Genomic DNA, 27,681 nt, shown 5'->3' on the forward strand with positions numbered 1-27,681 from the left:
CAGTGACATTCCTTAGCATCAGTGCCAAGACTGAAAACATCAATTTGTCTTCCTCCTAAAGTTCTAATGTTCATAATGCAACCAGCTTCCATTCAGGATTTTAGAGGGACACAGGTAAAGTGTTCAAGTGGTATATCTGCACTTGGCCACAGTACTATAAACTTAGAAAATTCCCATAGAACTTCTGAGATAATATTGTTTTGGGACAATATTACCTAGCTTGATATCCTCCAGAAATGTTGTGGCTGCAACTTGCCCTAATTTTCAACTGCTGTCCTGGTGTCTAGCAGTTACAGTTCCTACACTTTGGAGAGCTTTAAAAGAACTACTTCAGGCATTGTGAACCTGAGATTGTGGCTCAAGGCCAGCTATGCTGGATATAGGTCTGAGGTGGCAGTATTGTAATGGTCTCTTTCTTTGGGTTCTGGACAGCCAGTTAGATACCTCAAGCTTCTTCATCCTGATGTCAGGCCTGTTTTCATTGTTTTGTTTAATACCTGTTCCTCAAGCTGTATTTCAGACCCATACTCAGATTTCCTCTAGTGTTTCAAGTATGGGTTGTACTTTAGACCTTCAGGACAACACTTTTTAGCAGTAGTACCAAGTTGTGGTCACCCCTGGGGATAGTAATACTTTGCCCTTGCTCCTAGTGGTCAGCTGGAATTATTTTGTTTTAGAAAAAAAATGGAAAGTCGGGAATGGTTTGGGTTTTGTTTACCTGGGCTTTGGCTGGTTATTCTTTTTTCTTATTGTTATCTGTAGTTTCTTTTACTGCTATATACATGCATACACATTCAGAATATTATAGCATAAAATAATTGCTTGCATGTTAACATTGTAGGTTAATGTTGTCCTGCTGAGCCAAAAGGTATCGTAAGGAATATATACATAATTTCACTTGAATAACAATCTTGGCTGTATAGTTGCCATTTGATTCTATATGGGTGCACTCAGGCGGGAAATAGATTCCATGAGTGGAAGTTGGTCTACACTGTCTGGCTTCTCTTACTTTTCTACTCCCTTATTTGAGGTTCTCCTGCTTTGGTCATCATTATTTTCAAAGGAAGTGTTCTATTTTGTAGACAGAAACTTTTTAGGAAGTCATAATTTGGGTGGGCGTCTTATTTAAATAGCTATTGTTGTTGGTCGCACAGTGAGCCAGTTGTTTAGACTAGATTTGGCATTTTTATCCACCTATCGAGTCCTTCCCAAGGACCTGGGATAGGCAGATGTTGTTGTTTGATGGTGTTAAAGGTATCATTGCAGGATATAAGCTGTTTCAAGTAAAGCTGCCTTTTGCAACTGACTGATGGTGATTTTGTCAATGTTGATGGTGTTCCAGCTTTTTGGGATTGCACCCAAGACGCCTATAACTATTGGTACTATCTTTGCTTTCTTTTGCCATAGTCGTTCTACTTCTATTTGCAGGTTTTTATATTTTGTGATTTTCTCCAGTTCTTTCTCTTCTATTCTGCTGTCTCCAGGTACTGCAGTATCCACTATCCAGAATTTTTGTTGTTGTTGTTGTTGTTGTTAGCAGGATTGTGCCTTTTCTTTTATTGGCTTTTGCTCTTATGTATTCAACAGCCTGACATGCAGGGTTTCTTCAATACAGCAATTATGGTCAAAAACAAATTTAAGGGGATGCAATCTTATCTGAGCCTCAAGTCAAAGAGCACTGTGTGGCGTACAGTATAGAAAAACTATTAGATTTGTGCTCGTATGTTCTGAAACAGGCCCTGATAATGCATGCAACACCCCACTCTACAGGAAATTTGTTTTAGAAGAGCCACTCACCGCAGATTAGCTTATTACTACTTCAGTTTCCTTTGTTTTTTAGAAGGGTAAAAATAATTAGGTTTAATTACTCTGTGAAAAGGCTTGGTGATGGAGACAACCTTAAGTATACTTAAACTGGAAGTAAATCTTATGAGACCAGTGGGGTAGAGAAGTTTTTAAAAAGTGCTTTACCAAGACCTCACCTACATTTTCAAATGTGCAGCCATTTGTCTTAAAACATGTCTTTTCTATCAGTCAACAGGGCTTTTAAATGTATTTTATTACTTTTTAATCCATAACAAAAGAAAAAAGGTGAACAATAAGCAGGTACAATCATCAGTAAGAATACACTAAAAAGATTAACTAGAAATAACTAAAGCATAAAGAACAGCATATGTATACAAACACATAGAAAGTTAATAATGTACATATAAGAAAATACCGTATTTTTTCATGAATAAGATGCCCCCATGTATAAGAGGACCCCCACTTTTCCAACCCAAAATTAAGAAATCAATATTTTAAAGATAAAGCAGAACACATTTTTATTTAGTAATTAGGTAATATTTACATGATACACTCAGTGGGAGGAGGTCCTCTCTCTGCAGCTCTATTTTCATGCTCTTTTGCATAACTGATTACATTCAGTTTGAATTTTGCAGAGTAAAATTCGCTTATTTATTTTTTTATTTTCCGACATCTTTATGGGCTCAGAATGCTCTTTAGTTATTACCGGTCCCTGTCGCATCTGCGCACTGCCTACATGCTCTCCACCTCCAACGGGATGTGTTCCAATTGGTTTGTTCAGCATCAGCTAACGTCAGTTACATAAGGCTTGTGATTGGAGGAAGCCTGTTTGCAGAGACAAAATATGGGCAGTTTCACTTGTGATTGGAGGCTCGTGATTGGAGGGAGCCTGTTTGCAGAGACAAAGTATGGGCAGTTTTGCAACCGTGCGGTTCTCTCCTCGGCTTGCTTCCTTGCATAAGATGACCGTCAATTCTTATTGTAACGATTTTAGAAAACAGTATCGTCTTATACATGGAAAAATATGGTATACAGTGGGGCAAAGACTTAACTCCCTCAAATCCTGGTGCTTATTTTCAAATTAGATAGCTCTTAGTGTTTATTAGTTACCCACTCCCCTAAATTTAGGGCTAATTTCAGTTATTTTATTGCTCATGATGTTTGTTCAGGATGCTTTTATGTTCTTAGTTTTCAGCTGCTTTTAGCTGTTTTGTACTTTTCTGTTTTGTATAGGTTTACATTGTTCACTTTTAGTGCTTATGCTTCTAGCACACTCTGCATTGGTCTTGCTCTATTGCAGTTTTAATTTAGTCTTATTTTTATCTGTATTCTGGTCTTGGACCATATCAATAAAGATTTGATTTAGTGTAGAGTTGTTTCTGGAAGAGATAAGTGAAGAATGTCCAGAGTATATAATCCTAGCCGGGTCACCCAAGGTGAGGTCATTCCAACTGCCCAGCTGAAGGAAGCAGGGACATATGTCGGGCAGCAGGGATATGGGGAGATGCTAGAAGCAGATGATCATTTTGATGGCAAGGGCAAAGGTGGCACTTCATATTGCATGGAAGAGTGATAAACTACTCTTATATTTTACCAAGAAAACCATGTAGATAGACAAAATAAAGGGATTGATGATATAATGCTGGATTATGGGCCCCGAAGTTGTATCGCACTTGACATGTTACTGAACAACTAAGAATCTTCTGGAATACTAATGGTGCAGCTAGATGGAAGCCTTTTGGGAGTCTAGTTGCTGATTTTGCGATGTAGGAAAAGAAAATTGAAGCTGCAAAGGCAGAATTACAGTGGTGACATGGAATGCAAGAAGCACAAATGTGGGAAAACTCAACACAGTGAAAGGTGAAATGAATCAACTACACATTGACATCTAGGCATCAATGAACTGAATTGGACTTTCAGTTAGAATAGCGTACTGTTTAGCATTCAGGACATGAAAAACAAGGAACAGTGATGGTTTCATAGTCAGAAAGGATATAGCAAAGACAGTATCTGGGTACAATTCTACAAGGAGGTAGAATAGCTCAGTTATAACAACAAAATTGTGGCCAGGGGCTGACTGTAGAACAGATCACAAACTGCTCATGTGCAAGTTTTAAGTCAAGTTAAAGCAGAAAAAGAACGCCAACCAACTTCCATGGTATGATACTGAGAATAATCATTATGATGATGATGATGATAATAATAATAATAAAAAATTATTAAATATAAAGGCACCCTCTCCTCTGCCTTCTGCAGAGAAAAAACAAAGCCCTCTAACTAAAAAACAAGAGGAATTGAAACAAAGAATAACTGAGCATCTAGAACAGCACAAAAACAACAGAATAAGGTTGCCTGCATTGCAGTTTGTTACAGAGAAACTAACACAAGTATTAAACAATGCCAATACTGTAGTATCAAATATAAGCACCAGCTCACTGCAGAAAACAAACCAACTAATGTACAGCACGGCTGCAGTTATAACTGAATGCCTTGGATGCAAAATCAACAAACAAGGAAAAAAACTAAACAGTGCACTACCAAAATAGAAGATCAGGTTAGAAAATAAAATCATCATGCTAAGATCTGATGCAAGCAATCTAGAACAGATGAAAGAAAAGAAGCTGAAGAACAAGAAGACCAAAGAATACCTGATCAAGAAATATCACCTAGAAACAAGGAAGATCAAGGAAGCACTGGAAATAATAAATCAGTGAATAACAGCCATAGCCAAGAAGATCAGCAGATATGAAGCTCGAATTGCACACTATAGGCAGGATCTCCAATTTCAGTCAAATCAGAAATGTTTTTACCAATGGAGAGACAGCAATGAACTAGTCAACGCCTGACAAAGAAGAAACAGTGCAGTTCAGGATGCAATGAGTGGATGCAAACCAGTCAGATGTTTCAACCAAAAACCATGCAGTTATCTTCACCTGGCAATTTAACAACATACTGCAAGGAGGTGAAATTGAAGATTGGTTAACATCTGGCAAAACCTACCAGATAATGAAAGATCAAATAAAGGGGCAGCACCAGGCAATTACAGGCCAATTACATGCTTACCAACAACTTTCAGATTGCTAACTGGTGGTGTAGCTGATGCAGTCCAACAGTATCTAGTTGAAAACAAGCTCTTTCCACCTGAACAGAAAGGAAACTGCCCAAACAGCAGAGGGACAAAAGGTCAGCTCTTAACTGACAAGATGATTTTTGAAAACGTAAAGAGAAGGAAGACCAGTTTGAATGTAGCTTGGATTGATTACAAGAAAGCATTTGATTCCCTGCCATATGATTGGATAATCAAATGCCTAGAAATAACATGAGTTAGTTGAAACATCAGAAGCTTTGTGCAAAGATCAGTGGCACAATGGAAGACACAGTTGCTGGTCAATGGTGATAGACTGGGAGAGGTTAATATCAAGAGAGGAATCTTTCAGGCAGACTCACTATCACCACTACTGTTTGTCATTGCATTGATTCCTCTGTCAACAATACTGAACAAGTCAGGCCATGGCTATCAAACATCAAAAACATCTGCCAGGTTATCCCACCTTCTTTACATGGACTATCTGAAGCTGTATGGAAAATAGAAATAGAATCACTGCTTTACTCTGTCTGAATATACAGCCAAGAAACTGCAATGGAGTTTGCACTAGACAAATGTGCCACCCTTACCATCAAAGGAGAAAAATAGTGAAAACTGAAGGAATCAAGATGCCCTATGGAAATAACATCAAGAATCTGGATGAAGAAGATTACTACAAATACCTGGGCATCCTTCAAACTGACAACATCAAGCACACTGAAGTCAAGAAGAAGGTTAGTAGTGAATACATCATGAGAGTAAAGAAGATCTTAAAGTCCAAACTCAGTGGAGGAAATACCATCAAGGCAATTAACACCTGGGCAATTCCAGTCATTAGATACACAGCTGGAATAGTGGACTGGACTCAAGCAGAACTGGAAGTCCTGGACAGGAAGACCAGAAAAAAATACTGACAATGAATCATGTCCTTCATCCACATAGTGACACTGACAGACTCTATTTACCAAGGAGCATAGGTGGGCATGGAATTTTGCAAGTACATCAGACAGTTGAAGAAGAAAAAAGGGCATTGGAAGAATATCTGAAGGACAGTGAAGAAGATACACTGAAACTAGTACACCATGAAGGCTTACTGAATACCAAAAAGTCCAAACTGGCCTATAAGAAAGACCAAATGAAGAATAGAAAAGAGACATGGCAAGGCATAATATTACATAGCCACTACACAACTACACTCACTTTAAAGTCCTGAACCTCACTGATAGGTCACCAGAGGAAAGTTCACTGTGGACTGAACTTAAAGAAGTTGTTAAGGATGAACGTGGAAGGAGGCTGCCAAAGACTGAAAAAACAGAAGACAGCAAACTGGATGTCAGAACAAATGGTGGAAATTTGTTCAAGAAGGGAAGAGAAACCAAAGCCAAGAAAGACAAAGATCTCAGGAATTTAGCAAAGAATTTAGAGAGCTGTTTACAAGAAGCAGTATTACAACAGCATCTGGAAAGACTTCAAAGATGAAAACAGACATGGAAAAACAAGAAAAGCCTTCCAAAAGATCTCTGAATTCTGAAGGAGGTTGCAACCTCAAATTGGCTGCCGAAGAATGGCAATGGACAGATAATTAGAAGTCTGGTAGCATCTTTTCCAATTATCACATTTTGTTAAAAAATACAAGCTTTTGTGAGTTGTAGCTCACTTCATCAGATGCATAGAGTGGCTAGACTAGGTTTTAAATTGGAGTGAGTTGGGGAGAAGGGAGAGGACAGATGAAACGAAATTAGAGCTTTTTAGTAAGTTGCAGCAGCTCTATGTTCACAGAAGAAAAAATGATGCTTTTAAAGAAAAGAATACCATCCCTACTGTGAAACATGGAGGAGACTCCATAATGTTATGGGGTTGCTTTGTTGCCTTCAGCACTGGGTGCCTTGAATCTGTGCAGGGCCCAATGAAATCAGAAGGTTATCAAGGTATTATGAAGTGAAACATAATGCCCAGTGTTAGAAAGCTCTGCCTCAGTTGCAGGTCATAGGCCCTCCAGCACGATAATGACCCAAAACATCTAAGGGAACCCAAGGATGGTTGAAAAGCAAACATTGTACTGTTCTGAAGTGGTCTGCTATGAGTCTTGATCTGAATCCAATGGAACTTCTATGGAAAAAGCTGAAACTCACAGTTGGGAGAAGGAATCCATCAAACCTAAGGCATCTGAAGCAATTTGCTCAAGAACAGTGGGTCAAATTGCTAGTTGAGAAGTGGAGAATTTTTATTTAGAACTACAGAAAGCTCTTGATTGCAATATTTGCCTCAAAACGGTGTATTAAATATTCAGTTAGGGGTACCAATAATTCCATGCTATTTTCATTTTTTATTATTTACATGAATATGTAAATAATCATACATATATGATAAGTCATACATCAAAAGCAAAGTGTCTGCTCTATGGACTTCGTGATAAAAAACAGTGGGTGCCATTTACTTGTGTCAGCTTCAACTTCTTTCACAGCAAATTGGGATTTGTTAGGAAAAAGTGGAGGGGAACCAATACTTTTGGTTGTATCTGTATACCACAGATAGGACTTGGTAGAGTAGCAATGAAGGCCTTGGAAAAGATATTTAGATGCCGTGATGTGTTTACAAAGATCAGATCATACAGTCAATAATTTTTCCTGTGACAGTCTGTGGAAGCCAAAGTTCGACTTTGAAGAAGTAGGATAGAAAGAGTATCAACGCTTTTGAATTTTTGTGTTGGAGAAGACAACATGGCTAGCCAAGAAAAAAAAATAGATCAGATAAAAAATCAATCCAAAGTTCTCATTCAAGTAAGAAATAATCAGGCTCAAATTATCATATTTTGGACACATTATGTGAAGACCTACCTCTCTGGAGATGTCTATAATGCTGTAAAAGGTGGAAGAAAAGAAAAGAAGATGATCAACAGCAAAGTAACTCAGTTACAGTGGTGATGGGTACACTGTTGGAAGACCTGAAGGATGAGGTTAGGGACAGATCATATGGAGAAAATCTATCTAGGTGGTTGCTAAGAAATTACACCAATGTAATGGCACATAATTATTCATGCTTCAACAGATTCCATATTTTCAGGAGATCATTCAGCATCAGTTTTACAGTGCTGAGTTTCGATTCTTTTCTGAGTGCAATTTTTTTTCTTTTTTATCTTGTGTTTGTCAATATTCTATATTTTTATGTTAGTAAACCACCATGAATCTTTAAATTCTGGTGGTATATAAATGAGAGAAATATATAAAATGTTTACAGCCCTATGAATATTATATCAGTGTCATCTTAGAAAAAATGAAACATATGTGAGTTAGAGTCCCCAGTTAGCAGAGTTCTCTCTCTCATTGACAGAATGAATCAACATTATGGGAGCTGTAGTTCAACACATCAGGAATCATATCTTACTGATTTGAGGGAAAGGTGGTTTTTTTCTAATTTTGGTAAACTACTATACTGTAGTTATTGCAAAAGCCAATATGACTTTGTTTTCTTCACAGAATGTTTGAAGCTCATATACAGAACTACAGTGGCAACGATCCACTTGATCCCTGGTATAGGTTGGTCTTTTCTTTGTCTTTACTCTTTAATACAGATCCTTAAATTACTATAAAATAGCTAATTAACTCATGTTGGTTTTAGATATTTTCAATGGATAGAAGGAATGTCAGAAGCAGAAGGAAAGCAAAATTGCCTGTCACATTTACTGGAGCGGCTTGTGAAAATGTTTTTAAGTGATAAGAGGTATCATCACGACATGAGATTCATCAGCTGCTGTGTCAAATTTGTACGTATATAGGATAAAAACAATGTTCTTAAAACTTTACCATAGGGTGAGCAATAAGTGGTGATAATGTTGATGTTAGGAGAAGTAGATGTTTAGAATTCTGGGATTAACTTTCTTCATTAAAGAACTTTACCCAGTTTCGTTTTGATCTTGTGGAATTCCTTTACTCCTGTTGATGTGACAGTATAGTTAATCCAATGTAAGTATTTCATATCTGACTTTCTCAAGCTCATCCATTCCCCTTATGTATCTCTGCTGCCTTCTCTTGTGTGAACTGAAATACAGGAGAATATTTACGCTGGGGACAAGTCCCATCCTATGAAAGCTTGTTTGTTTAGCTGCCCCAGTTGGCAGGAGAAGCCAGGCAAAATTGATCAAGGAGTGGCATAGCAACACGCTTCTCTCATTAGGAAGATTTCAGGAAATTCTGACTTAGCATGATAGCTAAACATAATCAACATTACTGACCTTTCAGACTATTCTACTTGGAGTAGATGGACTGAAATCCATAGGACTTTACTTAGTCATGACTAACTTAAATTCTGTTGATTTTTGTGGAAATAACTAATTCTGGCTCCAATCTCCAGTTTTGAAAAATTACTTTATGACATTCATGGAATGGTATTTTGCAAATTGGTAATTATGACTGATTCTTTTTTCTATTTTATAATGGGATTTTATCATAGTTGAGATAACTGCCTTGAAAAAAGATTATGTTGATGAGCTTGCCCTTGTTTTTTTCCTAGGCTGACTTCATTGATAACCCGTGTCAGTTTTTTGATTACATATACAGCCAAGGAATTGGTAACAAATCATCCATTCTGTATATTTCTTGGGCTCAACAATTTGGTGGACAAGGAAATGTGCCTCAGGCATGCATTGTTATTCAGAGAGGTATCCAGAATGAAGCCCAGCCAATTGAGAAATTGCATCAGCAGTATCGGTACGTTTATGTTGAATGGCCTGTGTTGACAGCTTTTATCTATTAAGCAAGTTGAGCATAATGACTATTTTATGTACAGGAACTAATCAAAGGATATTCTCTCTTAAAAAAAAACAAAAACTAAGTTGCCATTACTTGCTTTAATTTCCCCTGAGCTAATGATTTCTTGCTCCATAAAACTGAAGGCAAAATGTAGGTGGTCTAGTAAGGAAATAAGCATGTGGTAGCCAGCCAACAATGCAGTCTTTGCTAAATCTATTCAGAAGCATACCTTAGTGATCTTAGCGGATATTGTCATGTAATTGCAGTTGGCTAGATCCAATCAGAGTTCATATCCAATATATTTGGAGGACTCCAAATTGGACAACACTGTCCTAGATAATATAGAAGGCATGGGCATATAGGAGTTTACAGGTACAGGTAGTCCTTGCTTACCAACCATTCGTTCAGCAACCATTTGAAGTTATGATGGTGCTGAAAAAATAACTTTACGGCCTATTTATGACCTTCACAGTGTCCCTCAGTCATGTGATTACCATTACAATCAGTATGTGTTGTACTGTGTCTGACCTGTGTTTTTTTCTTTTTTCCCCACTCTGCAGAGCAGAGGGATTGGAGAGAGGTATTACAAGACAGTAAGCTGTTTGCTGTTCTACACATCGAAAGCAATGTGATCGTGCTCAAGCCCGGAGCCGGGAGCCACAGGTGCACTACACAAACAGTTTACAATACTTTCTTGAAAGCTCTTTCTCTCCAATCTCTCTGCTCTACAAGAGGGTAGGGGGAAAAAAAGCAAGTAATTTCTCCTTTGCCTGACCCCCCCCCCCCCGCTGCAGAGTGGAGAGATTGGAGAAAAAGAGATTTCCAGAGAGTAAGCTGTTTGCTCTTTTACGCATCTAGAGCAATGCGATTGTGCCGGCAGCGGAAAAGGGTCAGGCAAAGGAGAGATTGCCTACAGAAATCGCTTGCTTCCCTCTGCCCCCACTTGCAGGGCAGAGAGATTGGAGAGAAAGAGATTTCAAGAAAGTATTATAAGCTGTTTATGTAGCGTGCCCGCAGTTCCCAGCCCTGGGTTGTGGCACGATCACTTTGCTTCGATGTGTACAAGACACTAAGCAGACACTTGAGCATTCCAAAGTGTGAGGGAGTGGTTAGGAGGGAAACAAAAACTGAAGGTGTGAAACTGACTAGTCTTGTCTCTTTCCATCCGGAAAGCACAGTTGTGGTCATGTGATTTCCCACTTAGTGATTGCATCGTTTAGCAGCCAAGTTGCTGGTCCCAATTAAGGTTGTTAAGCAAGGACTACCTGCAGTCCTCAGTTAATGACCACTCGTTCAGCGACCATTCAAAGTTGTGACAGTGCTGAATGAGTGGTGCTTATGACTGGTCCTCAAAGTTCTGGCTGTTGCAGCACCCCTGCAGTCATGTGATTGCAATTCAGGTGCTTGGCAACCAGCTCGGACTTATGACGGTTGCAGTATCCTGCGGTCACGTGATTGCCATTTGTGACCTTCCCTGCCAGCTTCCCACAAGCAAAGTCAATAGGGAAGCTGGCAGGGAAGGTTGCGAGTGTCTCTGGCAAGTCCCCCCAGCCTTCCTGTGCTTGTGTGCCACTGTGCTATCCGCCCCCTGGCCTTCCTGCACTCAGGTGTGGCCTGCGCTGGCCCTCTTCGACCTCCCCTACTCCTTGTGCTCCTTATCTGGGATTCCTTCTGCTTCCTATTTAACAACCTGTGCATCTTGGGCTTATGATAGCAACCAGGACTGTCACTAAGTGATCTGGTGACGTGATGTCATGCTTTACGACTGCATTGCTTAGTGATGGAAATCCCAGTCCCAATTGCCATCATAACCTGAGGACTACCTGTTATTAGAGAGATCTTTTATTCCTGTGTTTGATATTTCCCTTTGTTCCCATCTTCATTTTGTGAAAGCAGGTTTACAGAGGTAGATCAGATCTGCTTGTTCCTCTGAAGTATTTCTTGTTGATTGCATCCAGCACAATAATATACACAGGTCATCAATAGCTGATCATTACTTTGTATTTTCAGATTAGTACTGGCATCTGCTAAAATAAAGCCTAATTGTGTGGAATTGAGTATCTCAATTGTGTTTCTTTCCTTCTTTTGGTGCCTAGAGGCACCAAACTCCTGTTAATTGACTTGATCCATATGTAATGTTTGTTATATGCATGATCCTCTTCTTTCTTGTCATATTAGAGGAGGAGAATGAAAATCGATTTCTGATCTGTATCACTTTTATATATACATTTGTTTTGTACCTTTTTTCAATTAATTTGCTGTTAAAATGGTAAGCATTTGGATTTAAATATATGTATCTAAGACTATGTACTTTAAAGAAGTACCTAGATATACTATTTAAACTGAGAATTCTGTGGGGTATATAAAGTATTGTATGTAATGGCTGGTGGATAACTTGATTCTACTATATAATTGGTCTGCAAAGTCCAAGATAAACTATTCTAGTTTATCTTGGAATTTGCAGATATTTCCATAACTGAGGAACTATAATTTACTGAACAGTGGAAACTTTCAATTTTGTATATAAAGGGGGGGGGGAATGAATCAGTGAGCTTGAGACTTGTGCTCCTAGAAACAAATCAAGGCTTTTACTATACCCCAATCAGCTCTCTCATGGGTTGGTGGAATTGACCAAGTAGCTGTGACTGCAGATGGGCTGGGAAAATGTTACCCTAATAAAGGTTAATAGCAGTGGTGGTGATGATTAAATGATAAATGAAATAAGCAAGTGTTTGTTTAATAGATAAGCAAAACTAAATCACATTTTGTACATATGCAGTCTAACAGCGTAGTTCTGTTTACTGGGAAGTAAATTCCCCTGTGCTATTATTGCTTACTCCTATAAAAGTACTAAGAGAAACATTCTAGTTGGGAACTTAAGTAGAAATTTAAACTAGAAAAGAGAGAAAAAGATTGTCCTCCTGATGCCAGTTGATATAAATCTTTGTCATAGGGGGCAGGGAAAATAGATATGTACTGAGACTTCAGACCAATGTGTTATCTGGTAAGCATGCTAGAAAACAGAATTACAGATACAAGGAGCTTGTGTACTTGTGATGGCAAGGCTTAAAATGAGAATTTAACAGATCTCAGAATGATTGGGGTATTGAGTATGCGTTCTATTCATTATGTTGATGACCTTAATTGGAAAACATGTAGGAGACTAGCCAGCAATTTCAGGGTGACAAGCTGTTGGAAACTCATGTATTTCTTTATAGAGGTGATGTAAGCTGCCTGTTAACACTATTGAAATAAAATTTTGTTTAATAGAGAAGAAATTGAGTTTCTTGTCTTAGATTTCCAGCTTTGGTTAATACTTTTTCACTTTATTCCTAGGTTGTTACAGAGTAGCTTGTCCCAGAATCAGATTTCAACTCCAGGTAGGTCTGATTCCATAAATGTATTGGCAGGTAATAATGTAATAAGCTGATGTTTAAAATAATCTTGGTATTTCTCCAACATTCAGGAAGCTATACTTCCCTTAGGAGCGTTACCAATGTGAATTATTTTAAAAACTGTTGCTTCCCCCCCCCCCATCTCAGAGTGGAGTATTGGATTTAGCGGACTTGGGTGATCTCTTGTAGGGGAAGAGCATGTTTGTATAGTGATATCAGAAACTTGATACTTACAAGTATAGGGCGTATGGCTGCTTCCCTCTCCAAAAATCTACTCTGATTGCTTTATAACACTTCAACTCTGTTTCCCGTTGCATAACTGAAAAATAACATCAAGTGTATCTGCTTTCATTTGGATTGTGCGCATGCTCAGAAACCATAGTAATTCATTAGCTTTTTTCCACAGCAACATTAACTTTTCAATAGAAAAATGAACATTACAGTTAAGCCATGTGTTACTTAGCATGTTGGTTGACTCCAACCAGTGTAAGTGTATGGGCAAAGTGAAGTTGCTGTGCATGAGTAAATAGGGCTGCACACAGCATTGCTGACAGATTCTGAGAAAGCCAACAAAGATTATAGAAAACAAGGGCTAAGAGAAAAGGTGAAAGGAATTGATGAGCATTAGACTGTGGATTAGCGTGGTGGGGGTGGGGGGATTGTATTGGCCAGATACCTGAAGGATTGTCACAACGCAAGATTTGTTTCCATGCCCAAGAGGACAAAATTTGATCTATTAGCATGAAGTTAGCAGAATAAGATATTTCAGTTCAATGTTAGGGAAAAAAATCTTGGTAATTATTTATTTTGCCCTGTTGTTGAGATCTGCAAGTGAAGAGGCTGGATAATACTTCAAGATGCTTTATTATGGATTTTGGATGTTGAACTAAATGGGCTAAATTGTCTGCCTGTGATGTTTGGGATTAAAACTAGAAGGGGTGAGAACTGGACCAGGACCAGATATTTTGAGCAGATAGTAAAGCATATTGAAATAAGAGTATGCCAAGAGAAAGGGGAACAAGTGGGAGTTGGGTAGAAAGGAAAAGTCAGTTTTGTAGAAGTATAAAGTGTGGGATTATAAAATGCACTGAGTTCATAGAAGGTAAGTTTCCTTCTTTCTCTTCACTCAACAGAACGCTCTGAAAAATCTTCCTGAACATTGAATGCAGCGCAGGGCAGGCTGCCTGGGAGAGTGGGAGAGCATCCAAGATGGCATTCAAGAAAGGCTTTAGGGCTAGGCAGTCTTTTTGGGCTGGTGGACCTGCATGTGGGACAGTACCCCTTTCTGCTTCATTCCACTCAGTTCAGAAACACACAGAACTTCCAGAGTTCAGGGAACACAGGAAGAGTCAGAGCTTGGGGAATTTTTCTTGCATGAGCTTCCTTAAGTTATTTGTATAGGATGCAAATCACTAAGAGTTAGTTCCGCTCTTAAAATATTAGTGTTCTTAAAAAAATGCTGGCATTATTACACTTCTCTTGTAGAGAGGTGTTGCATTATGTTCACTAGACAGCTGTTTTTAATCTGTTCTTGACTGCTTTCAGCATGTAATATATGGGTGTAATGAGATTGCAATCTAAATCTCTCCTTGTTTGAAGTGGTATGTCTCTTTTGAGTTGGTCTAACCTGCAAATGCCAGCATAAAGAAACATAGACCCTTCTCTAAAATCTAGTTTAGCTCTTTATAATCTTCTCGTGGCAGTAGGCCCTAACCTGGGTCTCCAAATGCATTGGATAAGAACTGCCAACATCCTCAGCCAAAGTAGCAAGCAGGCGTGTCAGCTGTAGGAGGCAGGAATTGTAGTCCAGGACATCTGGAAGGTCCTGTGTAAGGTAAATCTGGTTTAGGAATTACCAGTGTTTGGTCCAGTGTTACTTCCGACCATTGGTGCCCAGTTTTACATGTCTAACACTATATTTTTCTGTAGTTGGTGTTTTGCAGCAACGTAATCCTCAGATGTCCAATCAGTTGGCTTCTAAAAATGACTTGGCCTGTCCCTACCAGAGCCAGGTAATTAAAAATAGTATCCATTATTAAACATACCATGATATAGGAGAATCCAATTTATACCTGCATTTTTCTTTATAATTATACAGCTATAGATCAAGATCTGATATGTTTTCTGTTTATGCTGTTATTTGTGGTGTTTTGCTTTTACATTTTAATGGCATTAAAATAACCATTATTTAAATAACTACTGTTTCAAATTTTTATATGCTTCTACTGGCATCTTTTAAGACCCTGCTTGCCTAAAGCATTACCAAATATAACTTCCCATTCCCACGCTTAAAATTTCCACATCAAGAAAAAAATGGCTGAACATTTTTAGCTCTGCCCTTTTCAGTGTTTTTACACATCACCAGATGCTCCTTGAAGCCTGCAGGCAGGTTGGGATGCTAGGTTGTGGCCCCACCCAAGTAGCAGTAGCCCACCTTTGGCCTAAACCATAATTGACATTAATAATATTTTTCTAAGTTGAACATCCTGAAAAACTGTGGCTGTTCAAAATAGAAGCTGCAGCTATTTAAGGGGAAGAGAGAAGAGTTTGCAAGTCAAAAACTTCAGCCAGATTCCTCTAGACTTCATTTTAACAGAGATGGAAATCCTTTTCTGAGCTACAAATCCCAGGTGCTCCAGCCAGACAGTAGGACCAAGGCTAAAGAATGCTGGGGCTTAAAGTTCAGTACCCTGGAGGACTACAGGGACTCCCACTCCCTCTGTTATGCCTGAATGTGACCAATATGTTTTCTGTGATGAAGCCCTGGCATCTTCTTTCAGCAAATTGGAAGTTCTACCTGGCCCCCACCTTTCCCTACCATTTAGAGCAGGGGCTCCCAAACTTTTTGGCAGCACTTCTTGGTTTTTTAGAAACCTCTATACCTTCAAAACCCTCCTTTAAATGAACACCCATATAACAAACAAACAAACAAATAAATGCATCAGTTGCCTTGTAGAGATGGTATGCAAGTATAGCTTTCTACAAGACCACAGCAGCTGTTCCATTCAGTTAGATCTGGAAATAGTCTCCAGTGTTTGTCTTCCATTCTCTCTCCCTCCAATTTGCAAAAAACATTGAAGTCTTTGCTAGATAAGCCCTCAGTGTGAACTTTTTAATCTTATTTTCTAGAACCCAAACAGTTCTGAAGCATATCCCATCACTTGCAGGGGACCAGAGAATGTGTAAGTAAGCAATTTTTTCTGAACACAGTGTTCAATTTTGATAGGTAAATTCACAACTTCACCATTAGTTCATTTGTGTATGTCCAGAAATGGTATGTGTGAGGGATCATTTTGTCCATATGTACTTATTTTAGGGTTTCTCAACCTTAGCAACTTTAAGATGTGTGGGCTTCAACTCCCAGAATTCCCCACCCAGCTTTGCTTTGCTTTGCTGGCTGGGGAATTCTGGGAGTTGAAGTCCGCACATCTTAAAGTCGTTGAGAAACACTGACTTATTTGTTCTTTGAATCTGGGGGAGCAGTCCCAATATTTGCATTGAGTTTTAGTTGAGAAAAACAATAAAAGCATGGTGGGGGGGGGGAGGTTCAAAGAAGTCAAGATTGTGGCCATAATCGTGTGATCGAGGCTCCATTTCTTTTTTTAACCCTGACCCCTCCTGTGGACGCCTCTGAATAAAAGAGTTGTTTTTTCATAGGTGCACCCATTTTGGAATATTCAAAGAGATTTATCTTATACCTGCTCAAGTTTTTAATCTTGCCTAAGAAGAAGCATGCTAGCATATTGCCTATCCCCTTTTTAATCATGAGAAAATTGCCGGCCCAAATCAATCAGTTTAGTATATGAATGGGGCTTAGGGCCTTGATTTCCCATAACTTATGTCCTGTGATCTAGCCACTGTATCATCTTTCAGTAGCACATAATATTTCTGAAAAGATTCATCTACCTTTATTGTTTGGATAGATTGTTGCTTGTACTTAAGTATCACTTCTTATTTCTGTGTTGTTTCTGGTTCTGCTGTGAAGTGCCACAAATTCATTTTTCTCCCCAGAGAAAAGCCCAAGTACATTACCACCATTTCCAAGTCAGAAGTTGTACCAATGCCATCAAGTCATGCTGTCCTTGAGCAGAAGGCAATGTATATCAAGACTCTTCTCTGTTGTGAAGGTTCTGAACTGTGCTTTGAAGAAGTGAGAGCCAAAACATATTTGAAGAAGGCAGAACGTTTGAAAAGGCACAAGGAATGGGGTAATTACTACAGTTTAGCTCAATTAGCTGAGTTTCATTGGAGTTGAAGATGGAACATAATGTTTTAAAGCTTCCACATATGCTAAGCTAAGATTAGATTTAAATGAGTTTTGTCGAAACAAGCTTTCAGTCAGTGCTGTAGATGAGCAAAACATTTCCTGGTTTGGTTTCCTCTTTCACTGCATTTGCTTTCTACCTCTGGATTGGTTAGTAACTTAGGGCACAAATATAAGCCAGGAGTAAGTGAAGATACATTGGTAAACCAGGGATGAAATCAGTAGGCTAAAACATCATAGCTTTAAATGCTTTCTTCCCTAAAAACAAACCGTGGAAATTTCCCAGACTTTGTTCATGTATCATGCTTACTCAGACACTTATAAATAACATTATGGCTTACATGATCTGCAGTTAAGTCTTACTGATTCCAGTGAGATTAAAGTAATCAGTAACTGCCCATTGATTTAAGTGGGGTGTAAATGTAAATAAATTAGCCTGGATTTCTCCTGCATGCATTCATACTCTTTTAACAGTGACAGGCTAAGATCTCATACCACACACAAGGAGATGACATTCTGGCCTGTGAAAGGTAGCACAAATACAAAATCATATACAGGTAGTCCCCAGTTTAAGAATAAGTTCCGTTCCCAAGGTCTGTCCTTAAGTCAAATTTGTACGTAAGCTGGAACAGTATTATTGTATAATACTGTATAAATAGTATTGTGCAATTAACTCGAACCATTGTGTATTTAGCTTGAATTGTTGTGTATTTAATTTGAATTTTGCTACAATATGCTCTGTTCTTAACTATGGGTCGCCCGTAAACTGGGCATTCTTAAACTGGGGGCTTCCGGTATAGTCTTTCCCCCAAATATGCCAGTCTGTGCCAGAAAGAGATTGTAGTCTATTACAATCCTGAATTTGGCACTGCCAGTTTTTCTCGCCATCATTGCTTGAATTTCTTCTGCATTAAAACAAATGCATATTCAGAAACTGCACCTGAATGTTATAGTTGGAGACAGCTTGTCCAGTATACTGCAATGGAGTCTGCAGTGTTACTGAATTCCACAATAAACAATATTTTGCCCCTATTTTTGTACACAAAATAAGTATTTCCTTTTTTCACTAGGCAAAATTCTAGACCTTAGTCCACTCATAGAGCTTTTTCCTTCTGTAGAGTCAATATTAACTTTTAATTCTAGCTAAACTATCAACTATGCTTTGTTTCTCGGATAATTCTTGATCCTATTTTTTTCCTTGTTGAAAACCTTTCTTTATATAGAAGAATGTTCTGTGCTGTCACAGCAACATAGCAGTCAGGGTTACTGCTCTAAATGCAGTGCAATGTAGATTTATCTTTGTTGAAGGTAATGAGTTATGAATTCTGTAATTTCTAAAACCTATTTTTATTGCTTTTCCCACAGGTAAATATGTTACGACAGGTAGGTAGGTAGATAGATAGGTAGGTAGGTAGATAGGTAGATAGGTAGATTGATTTCAGGGTATTGGTAACAAGTGTTATTTGACATTCTGTTTTATTTTCCTGCCTTGCTGGGGGGTGAGGGTCAGAGTTACTAAAAATATACCAGCTTTTAACATTAAAGGGGAGGGAGAGGACTATTTAAAAATATTGTTAACGTATGGGTTTTGATACTTTCAGAGAATGAAGACAAAGAGTTTATGAAAAAGAAAGAAAGTGACCTCCTTGAGCTACAGGAACTGCAGCAGAAATTGGATCAGCTCTCCCAAACATCGTCTTCATGCCAGAAGGATATATTGCAGCCAGTTGCTCACCAGTCCCTAAGCTCTACAGGGGTATATTTGCAATATGATTTATTAGTATGTGTGGCGGGTGTTATTCTTATGAATCAGTCTTCTCCAGCTGGTACTTCCCAGTGTTTTGGACCACAGTTCTCATCATCCATAGCTATCTTGGATGAACTAGAGGTCCCAGCACTTCTCATTATTACCCATGCTGACTAGGGCTGCTAGGAGCTATAGCCCAGCAACATCCGGACATATCACTCCTGGAAAAATCCGTTTGAAAAAAATGCCTTGCCCTAGTGTCTACTTAAATCCCTTTACGAAGAATGATCAAGAATATCTACTTCATAATGTCCATTCAGAAGCAGAAGTTTAATTGTAAGGGAACTAAAGACATTTTCAAGAGCTCTTCTAGAACTAACTCCAAATCTATATATGTTCTTTATTTGTACAAGGTAATTTTCCTGCTATTTATGAACATATGCAACTAGTTCATTAGAACTATAGTCCCTTTAGGTAAAATTCTCTTTTCCTGAATGATAATAGCTTCCCAAGATATTCCTTGCTTTTTAATTAGAGAAGCTGGGTGAGAATCTTGGATCTTCTCTATCAAATAGTTCTTTTTATGAGTGAAATATGGCTCTTCCTTTAGTCCAATTAAAATCAGCAGGGATTACATTTGAATAGACTCCATCTTTATTATGTGTGCCGAAACAAAAAACAAAGCCTTAAAATGGGTAATTCTAGTGTAACTTAGAATTCTTATAGTTCTTATTCTTATAAAGTAGTGAAACACTTTTCCAATTTAAGCCTTCAAGATAGGAAGGAATTCACATTTAAATTAGTAGAACTCTTTTTCAATCTCTTTAAATTTTAATGCAACTTTCCCCAATCTGGTGGCCTACAGATGTGTTTGACTGTTATGAAACTGGAATTGGCTGGGGATCCTGGGGGTTATAGTCCAACACAGCAAGGAAGTTGTAAAATATTGATAAAGAATGTTATACATTTAAGTACAGTTAGTGTTTCTAAAAAATAAAGGCTTATGAGTACACTAGGGCATGGAAATCAGTAAAAGATTAAGTAGACAGATGGCAAGAACTCCTTAAAAATACAACCATACAAGATTGTATTTTGTTTTTAATTTAATAAGGGTGATCGATGTGTACCAATCAGGGCAGCACAGTGTTGGCCAGAATGGACAGCTTCTTCTGCATCTCAGAGTACTCTGAATTTGGGGACAGAACATCAAAGTTTATCAGCAGGTGCTTTAGCTTCCCAGCCTCTTGGAAATCACCCACAAAGATCTGCTTCCAAGGAGATTTCGGTTGGAGTGTCTTCAACTTCCTTAGCAATGATGACCAATGTGGACAATACTGATGAAATTCTTGGGCACCAGTCAGTATTTGATTGTCTGTCGACTGCTGTAAGTGAAAAAGCTGCATTTGAAACTCATCCTGATCTTGAAGAATGTGCAAGTAGCCTGTGTAGACTTCAAGTCAGCAGTAACAATTCTGTCCAGCCACCTCAGAAACATGCTACTATCTCCTATAATTGCCATGATGAAGAGATGTAAGTAAAAGTTAGATTTTTCAACTCGTTGTTTTTTATCCAGGAATAAACACTCCCCAGCAAGATGGGGACTAGATCCATTGTTACATCTTGTGTATGATGTATTGGCTGAATTCATGTATCATATGAAGACATATGGTTAATCATATGGTCTGATTAATTTTTGCCAAATATAAATCTAGTGATTTGTATTCGTAGTTTATAACTTAGGTTATGGGTGAGCCAAACCACCATAACTTGTTTACAAACCAAGGTTAAACCACAATTTAATATGTAGAGTACTGCTATTGAGGATGTTTAGATAATCATATCTTAATGAGCTGGGATATGAATGAGCTGTTGATCTGTGAACCTTGTATTCCTATGATCTTTACTCCTCAAAATTAGTATTAGCAACAATCAGCCTGATAAATGTGAATGTATTCCTGACTATGTCACTACATGCACTGGGAGACTTGTATGAATAAAATTTACTCTACTGAATATTATGAGATTTAAAATCCAATATTCAGCACATTGTTAAAATACTGAAAGATTAAGTTTAAGATGTGACTTCCAAGCTGGCATATAGACATTTGTTTGTTTGTTTGTTTGTTTAATTTATAGACCACCTGACTCTTAAATGATTCTGGGTGGCTTGCAACTAAAAAACCAACAGATTGAAAGAAAAACAGAAGAGCAAAATACCAAAAAACAAAGCAAAGCTCCAAGACAAATCGGATCAAAATAAAACAAAACAAAACAAGCAAAACAAAAACGGGGCTTGACAGTCACCCTGTCCCCAAGGCCTAAGATTCTTTTAATGCCAGTGGATGATTAACAGAGTCTTGTAGAACTTGTATTCCAAGGTGCATTCTTGATAAAAGTCAGTCTCTGAAGTGGGATTGGATACCATTTCACTATATGTAATGCAGAACTGAAACCATCCCAGCACTTATAATCTCATTTTTGGACACTTTCTTTAAGCATGCTATATACTGATCACATATAAGCATGCTGTATATTGTTCAGAACTTTTGTCCTTGTAATAATTAGAACCATATTAATATGGGAGAATTTATGTGATGATTTTTCTGCGCAGGCACGTAGATCCTTCAAATTGGAAAGAGCGGTATTCCATTGAAATGAGAGACGGTAATAATGTATTCTCTTGCTGTCTTCATAATACTCTGTGAGTGCTCTAATGGGTTACTAATCCATATTTAAGGAGGTTGAACAAGGTATCATTGTCTCTGTGCATTTATCTTTTGCAGCCTGTAGTCTGAGGACCAAAGATGGTCAAGATCCTTAGAAGTATAGTATCAAAGGGTTAGAACAGGTCTTAGAGGTCTTCTAGTCCAAATCTCTGCCCAGAGCAGGGATCCTCATACCATAACAAAGTACTGCCCAACCTTTGTCTGAAAATGTATGATGATGGAATGCCCTTGATTCCAGGAGGCAGGCTGTTTCACTGCTTAAGTTTGTTTATTTAAGAAACTTACATGCCCATCTATCTCATATAATGATCCTAGGTGGTTCACAGCAACCAGTAAAAATAAGAATAAAAACAAAACCACCCTTCCCACCCAGGAACCAGACCAGTCAGCCTCTTGACTCAACCCCTATCCTAGCCCAACACTTAGGAGAAGAGCCAGGTCTTCACGGCCTTCCTGAAGGCTAAAAGGGTAGGAACCCCATGAATCTTGGGTGAGAGGCTATTCTAAAGAGCTGGGGCAGCTACAGAGAAGGCATGCCTCCAAGGTCCCATCAGATGACAGCATTTAAGGGAAGAGAGCTAAAGTCCCCCCACCCTATCTGACCTAGTGGGATGGGCAGATACCCTCAGGCGGTCCAGCAAATAACTCAGTCCTGTGCCACGTGGGGCTTTAAAGGAGATTACCAGCACCTTGAATTGCACCTGGAAAGCAACTGGGAGCCAGTGCAGCTCACAGAGCAGTGATGTAACTCGGGTGAACTGCGGGGCACCCATAACTGCATGTGCTCTTGCATTCTGGACCGGTTGCAGCTTCTGGATGGTCTTCAAGGCTTCTGGATGGTCTTCAAGTATGTTGCAGTAATCCAATTGGGAGGTGACTAAAGTATGAGTGACTGTAAGCAAGGCCTCTTGGGCCAGGAATAGGTGCATTTGGTGCATATTAATTTGTACAAAGGCCTACCTGGCCACAACTACCATCTGTTACATGTTTTTCCAGCAAGACCGGTGAGTCCAAGAGCCCTAAATTCTGAACCAAATCTGTTACCCTGTCCAGAGTCAAAGATGTCAACTCTCCTGACCCCGAGGCTAAAGATCCACAAGTACTTTGTCTTGATAGAGTTAAGTTGTAGCCGGTTTCTCCCCATTCTATTCTCAGAATCAGGAAATTATTCCTTATTTCAAGTTTAGATCTCTCTCTTCTACCTGTTGGTTATCTTCTTTCTCATGACAGCCATTCAAGTACTGGAAGACTGCTAATTGTGTTTCCCCTTAGCCTTCTCTTCGTGAGACTAAATATATCCAGTTCTTTTAACAATTTTTCAGGCCTCTCACCATCTTTGTTGCTCTTCTCTGCGCTCTTTCTAGTTCTTTAGGATCCTTCTTGTATTATGGTGACCAAAGCTGGACACACTATTCTAGTTGCAGTCTGACCAATGCAGTGTAGAGTTGAACTAACCTTCCATAGTCTCAGCAGTATACTTCTGTTGATGCAGCCCAATATTGAATTGGTTCTTTTAGCTGTTGCATACTGCTGGCTCATGCTTAATTTGTGATCTGCCAGGACATTCAGATCCTTCTCCCATGTACTGTTGCTGAGCCAGGTATCACCTATCTTGTATTTGTACATCTGATTTTTCCTACCTAAGTGCAGGACCCTACATTTCTCACCACTAAACTGCATTTTGTTGGAAAAGACTCAGTGTTCAAATCTGTCAAGAACCTTTTGAATCCTGAGCCTGTCTTCTGAGGAATCCCTTCCAGCTTTGTGTCATCTTAAGATTTGCTCAGTGTTCTTTCTATTCCCTTGTCCAAGTTATTTCTAAAAAATTGAAGAGCACTGGGCCCAGGACAGAACCTTGAGGGGCCACACTAAATACTTCTCTTCATGTAAACATAGATCTGTTAAGGACCACATGTTCAACCAACTGCGTATCCATCTGGTAGCAGGACCATCCACCCCACATTTTTCCATTTTATCAAGGAGGCTATGGTCAATTTTATCAAACGCCTTGATGAAATGTGGTACACTACATCTACAGCATTCCTTGGTCTACTAATTTAGCCACATTCTTTAAAAAACAGATTAGTCTGGTGCAACCTATTTTTAACAAATCCATTTCAGTTTCTAGTAATCATCTTGCTCCTTTCTAAGTGCTTGGAAGCCCACTGTTTGATGATCTTCTTATGATCTTTTGTAAGATTTTCCCAGATACTGATGTCAAGCTAATTGGTCAGTTGTTTCCTGAGTCAACTTTTCCCCTTTTTTTGGATTGGAACAACATTGGCTCTTCTCCAATCTCCTGGTACTTCCTGTGTATTACAGGAGTGCTCAGAGATTATAGTCAGTGGTTCTGAGATAACCTGGGGATGTAATCCATCTGACCCTAGAGGCTTGAATTCATCAAGTATCAATAATGTTGATACAATTGATTGAAAGGGTATCATAATTATGAATAACGGTTTTCATATGTAGTACTGCCCAATTCTGAGAGCCTGTGAATGTAACAGTTAACATGTTGGATTAGAAATGCAGAGATCCATGTTCAAATCCCTATGATGCCATTTTCAAATATAATCTCATGGAGACATGATGTAATTATGCACTTTTAAGATCTGTGTGTTGAGTGGAAAGAACTCTGTAGTGTATACTTTTCACATGTCTTGGTCAATACACAGATTCTGGTTAGGGGAGCAAGGTCTATGATGGGGAATACTCATAACTGGAAGGACAAGATTCAATCCCTATAGATGAGAGGTCTTATATTTCAGCCTAACTTTTGTTATGAGGCTAAAGATAAAATATGCAGGAAATTAAATGTATATGTTGCCATGAAAGATTTGGAGAGATGCATTTGGTGGGATACCAATGTAACTATCCAAATTATTAAAAGGAGAATAAGAATATTAAAATATTGTTGATAGTGACATGTTATCTTGCATAAGGACTACTGCTTGCACAATGGGATGTCCCATTCCTCTCTTCCTCCAATTCTTTAGATTAAGTACAGGGAATCACTAACTGTGCCAGCTCTACACGTTTGAATTTCACCCCGTTTCCTATTTCTTGAAAATGTTGTTCTAGAGAGGCCATATAAATGCTTCAGAAGCTGCACTGGGCTTTTGGGAATCTAAATAAAACTCAGCTAATATATTTTTACTCTTTAGTTAGGGTTAAAGCATTTTACCTTCAGTGAGATTTTTGCTACTGTTATGACTGTATGGGAAGTTACAGCTTAAATGTCTCATCAGTTTTGGGAGCTATCTTTTTTTTAAAAAAAAAGTGGGGGGCATATCAATCCAAAAATCAAAGAAATGACTTTTTTTTTTACTCTTTCTTCCATTGTTACTGTTGTGTCATATCTGCAGCAGGAGTAAGAATGAATCTGTAGCAGCTCCTGTAAGCTTACACTTCTGTGTGCCTCTGTCAAATTCTTATATTGCTTTTCTAGTACCAGATAACAGAAATACTTCAGTCTTTTTTAATCACCGTCATGCCACTCCAAATACATCAAGCATAATGCAAGCAACTCCATCTAAAGTACAGCCTTCTCCTACTGTTCACACAAAGGAAGCCTTGGGTAAGTATAAAGCCTTTTTAAACAAGATTGTGGGACATTTATTGGGCTGTTTAATCTTGTTTTATAGACTCTTAAGATTGGTAAGCATGCATGAAGAAGCCCATTCAGGTGAGTGAGTAGCTGCCTTACAATGCACACAATGGGATATGCAGGGAAAAAAATCTGGAAGTGGTGATTAGGTAGATTAGAAAGGACATATATGTTTATAAAGTTTTATGCAACAGTTTCAGTAAAAGATAGCCATCTTTCATTGTAATCATCCATAAATATAATTTCTGCCTGTAAGCAACTCATTCATAATTCACAAGTAATATCAGGTCTTCAATTCACAGAATAATAGGGCCATAAATTTATCTTTCCAATGTTGAAGGACTAGTCTCATAACAATAAAAGGACATGGAGGATCCATTTCCATTGTCCAGCAGTCAGTTTCTATGTCCTAGGTACATACTTCAAAAGAAAATGGAATGTCCAAAAATATTAAACCCTGTCTCAAATCCTAATGTATGTAATTCCTCCCAGAACATAACAATGTTTGACATAGCAAAAACATTTGTTTTATATATGCATATACATGTGTAAGAAGCTCTAATATATATAATTTTTTTCTTTTCCTTTCTTCTGTTTAATTAAAACAAAGCATTAAATGTAATTAGAACATGCAGACTTCTTTACCAAAAACAGCTGTAAAGTAGTTTTCCTCCTCTTTTTCCTCAGTGGTTCTTATCAGAAAATGTAGCTAAGGGTTTTGTTCTCCTTCTCTCTCTTTTTTAAATATGATTTTTATTGAAACTTTTGAAAAAGATAGAAACTAATACAAAGTAGGAAAGAGAAAAGAAAGAAAAAGAAATCAAAGAGAAGTGCAAGAAAGGGGACAAAGTAAAAAAATAGAAAAGAAAGAAAAAAGATATAAAGAAGTAGCTTCTGATTTTCTTTACTGCTGTTATAAGTACAATTACAAGTTTCTCTCTTACTCTGTGGTTGCAACATATCTCTCTTCTTTCTATAATCTATCCTGTCTAATCATCAAAGCCATAAATCACAAGTTCATTTTTTTCATTTTTACGCAAAAAGTCCATAAGAGGTTTCCAATCACCAATAAATGTAGATAGTTTCTTTTCTCTAATCAAAGAAGTTAGTTTATCTATCTCAGCAAAATCTGTCAATTTCACCAACCATTCCTGTATAGTGGGTAGTGTTGAATCTTTCCATCTCTGTGCATATAATAATCTCACTACAGTAATCAAACACTAAAATAATCTTCCATGAGTTTTTTCTAAGTGTTTATCACGTAGTCCTAAAAGGAAAAGTCCTGGCTTCAATTGAATATTAATCTTTAAAGTCCTCTATATCAATGTATGTATTTAAATCCAATTTTTTAAAGCTTTTTTACAAGTCCACCAAGCATGATAAAATGTCCCTTCATGTTCACATTTCCAGCATACATTTGAAGTACCTTTATACTTTCTAGATAATTTCTCTAGCACCATATACCAACAATACATCATTTTATAAAAATTATCTTTAAGGTCATAACACAATGTAAATTTCAACCCTTTTAACCACATATTTTCCCATTCATCCATCTGTACACCGGTAGTCCCCAGTTTAAGAATGAGTTCCGTTCCCAAGTTCTGTCCTTAAGTCGAATTTGTATGTAAGTCGGAACAGTATTATTATATAATACTATATAAGTAGTATTGTGTAATTAACTTGAACCATTGTGTATTCAACCATCGATAACCAACGAACTTTGCTACAGTAGGCTCCATTCTTAACTATGGGTTGTCCTTAAACCGGGCATTCTTAACCCGGAGACCACCTGTACTATAATCAAAATTCTTAGCCCACTTTATCATACATTCTTTAACCTGTTCTTCCTCTATTTTGAATTTCAACAAAAGTTTATACATTTTAATAATTACGTGTTCATCATCAGTGTACAATTGTACTTCATACTTTGTCTTACTTTGCTCCATACCATAAATCATCTTGTCCATTTTGAATCTTTCTGATAACTGTAAATGGGGAAACCATTGACAACGATATCCTTCTGCTATTAATTGCTCTCTTGATTTAATTTCAGTGGATTTTGTTCTTCTCCACATTTGCTTACATCTCTTAGCCAGCATTGAGTTGCAAAAGAAAGGGTGGATTGGAGATGACAATTTTGTGTGCGCATTTGTTAGTGTTCCATAGTTAACATACTAAGCAAATTTACTAAAGATGCCAATGTCTTTGTGTGTGTGTGTGTGTGTGTGTGTGTGTGTATGCATACAGTTTCCAGACGTATCTTGATTGAACCAACTAATGGGGAAACTGATTATCCAAAC

The 27,681-nt window shown here is 38.1% G+C and overlaps 1 protein-coding gene across 6 annotated transcripts in view; it reads left to right on the top strand.

Moving 5' to 3' along the window:
* BUB1 (BUB1 mitotic checkpoint serine/threonine kinase) overlaps positions 1-27,681 on the top strand; it is a 310,629-nt gene that overhangs the window by 270,744 nt on the left and 12,204 nt on the right. For all 6 annotated transcript variants that reach the window (XM_088148539.1, XM_088148512.1, XM_088148531.1 and 3 more), the window contains 11 exons: positions 8,368-8,427; positions 8,510-8,654; positions 9,401-9,597; positions 12,976-13,019; positions 14,964-15,046; positions 16,164-16,216; positions 17,046-17,242; positions 18,900-19,054; positions 20,157-20,575; positions 21,657-21,709; positions 25,220-25,348. In XM_088148539.1, coding sequence (XP_088004665.1) covers positions 8,368-8,427; positions 8,510-8,654; positions 9,401-9,597; positions 12,976-13,019; positions 14,964-15,046; positions 16,164-16,216; positions 17,046-17,242; positions 18,900-19,054; positions 20,157-20,575; positions 21,657-21,709; positions 25,220-25,348 — 1,535 coding nt within the window. The remainder of the gene's footprint in view (positions 1-8,367; positions 8,428-8,509; positions 8,655-9,400; positions 9,598-12,975; positions 13,020-14,963; positions 15,047-16,163; positions 16,217-17,045; positions 17,243-18,899; positions 19,055-20,156; positions 20,576-21,656; positions 21,710-25,219; positions 25,349-27,681) is intronic.

This window comes from Python bivittatus, unplaced genomic scaffold (genome assembly GCF_059951505.1).
Source record: "Python bivittatus isolate LINGU-HERP-01145 unplaced genomic scaffold, Pbiv_v1 ctg000020_np1212, whole genome shotgun sequence".
Taxonomy (NCBI): domain Eukaryota; kingdom Metazoa; phylum Chordata; class Lepidosauria; order Squamata; family Pythonidae; genus Python; species Python bivittatus.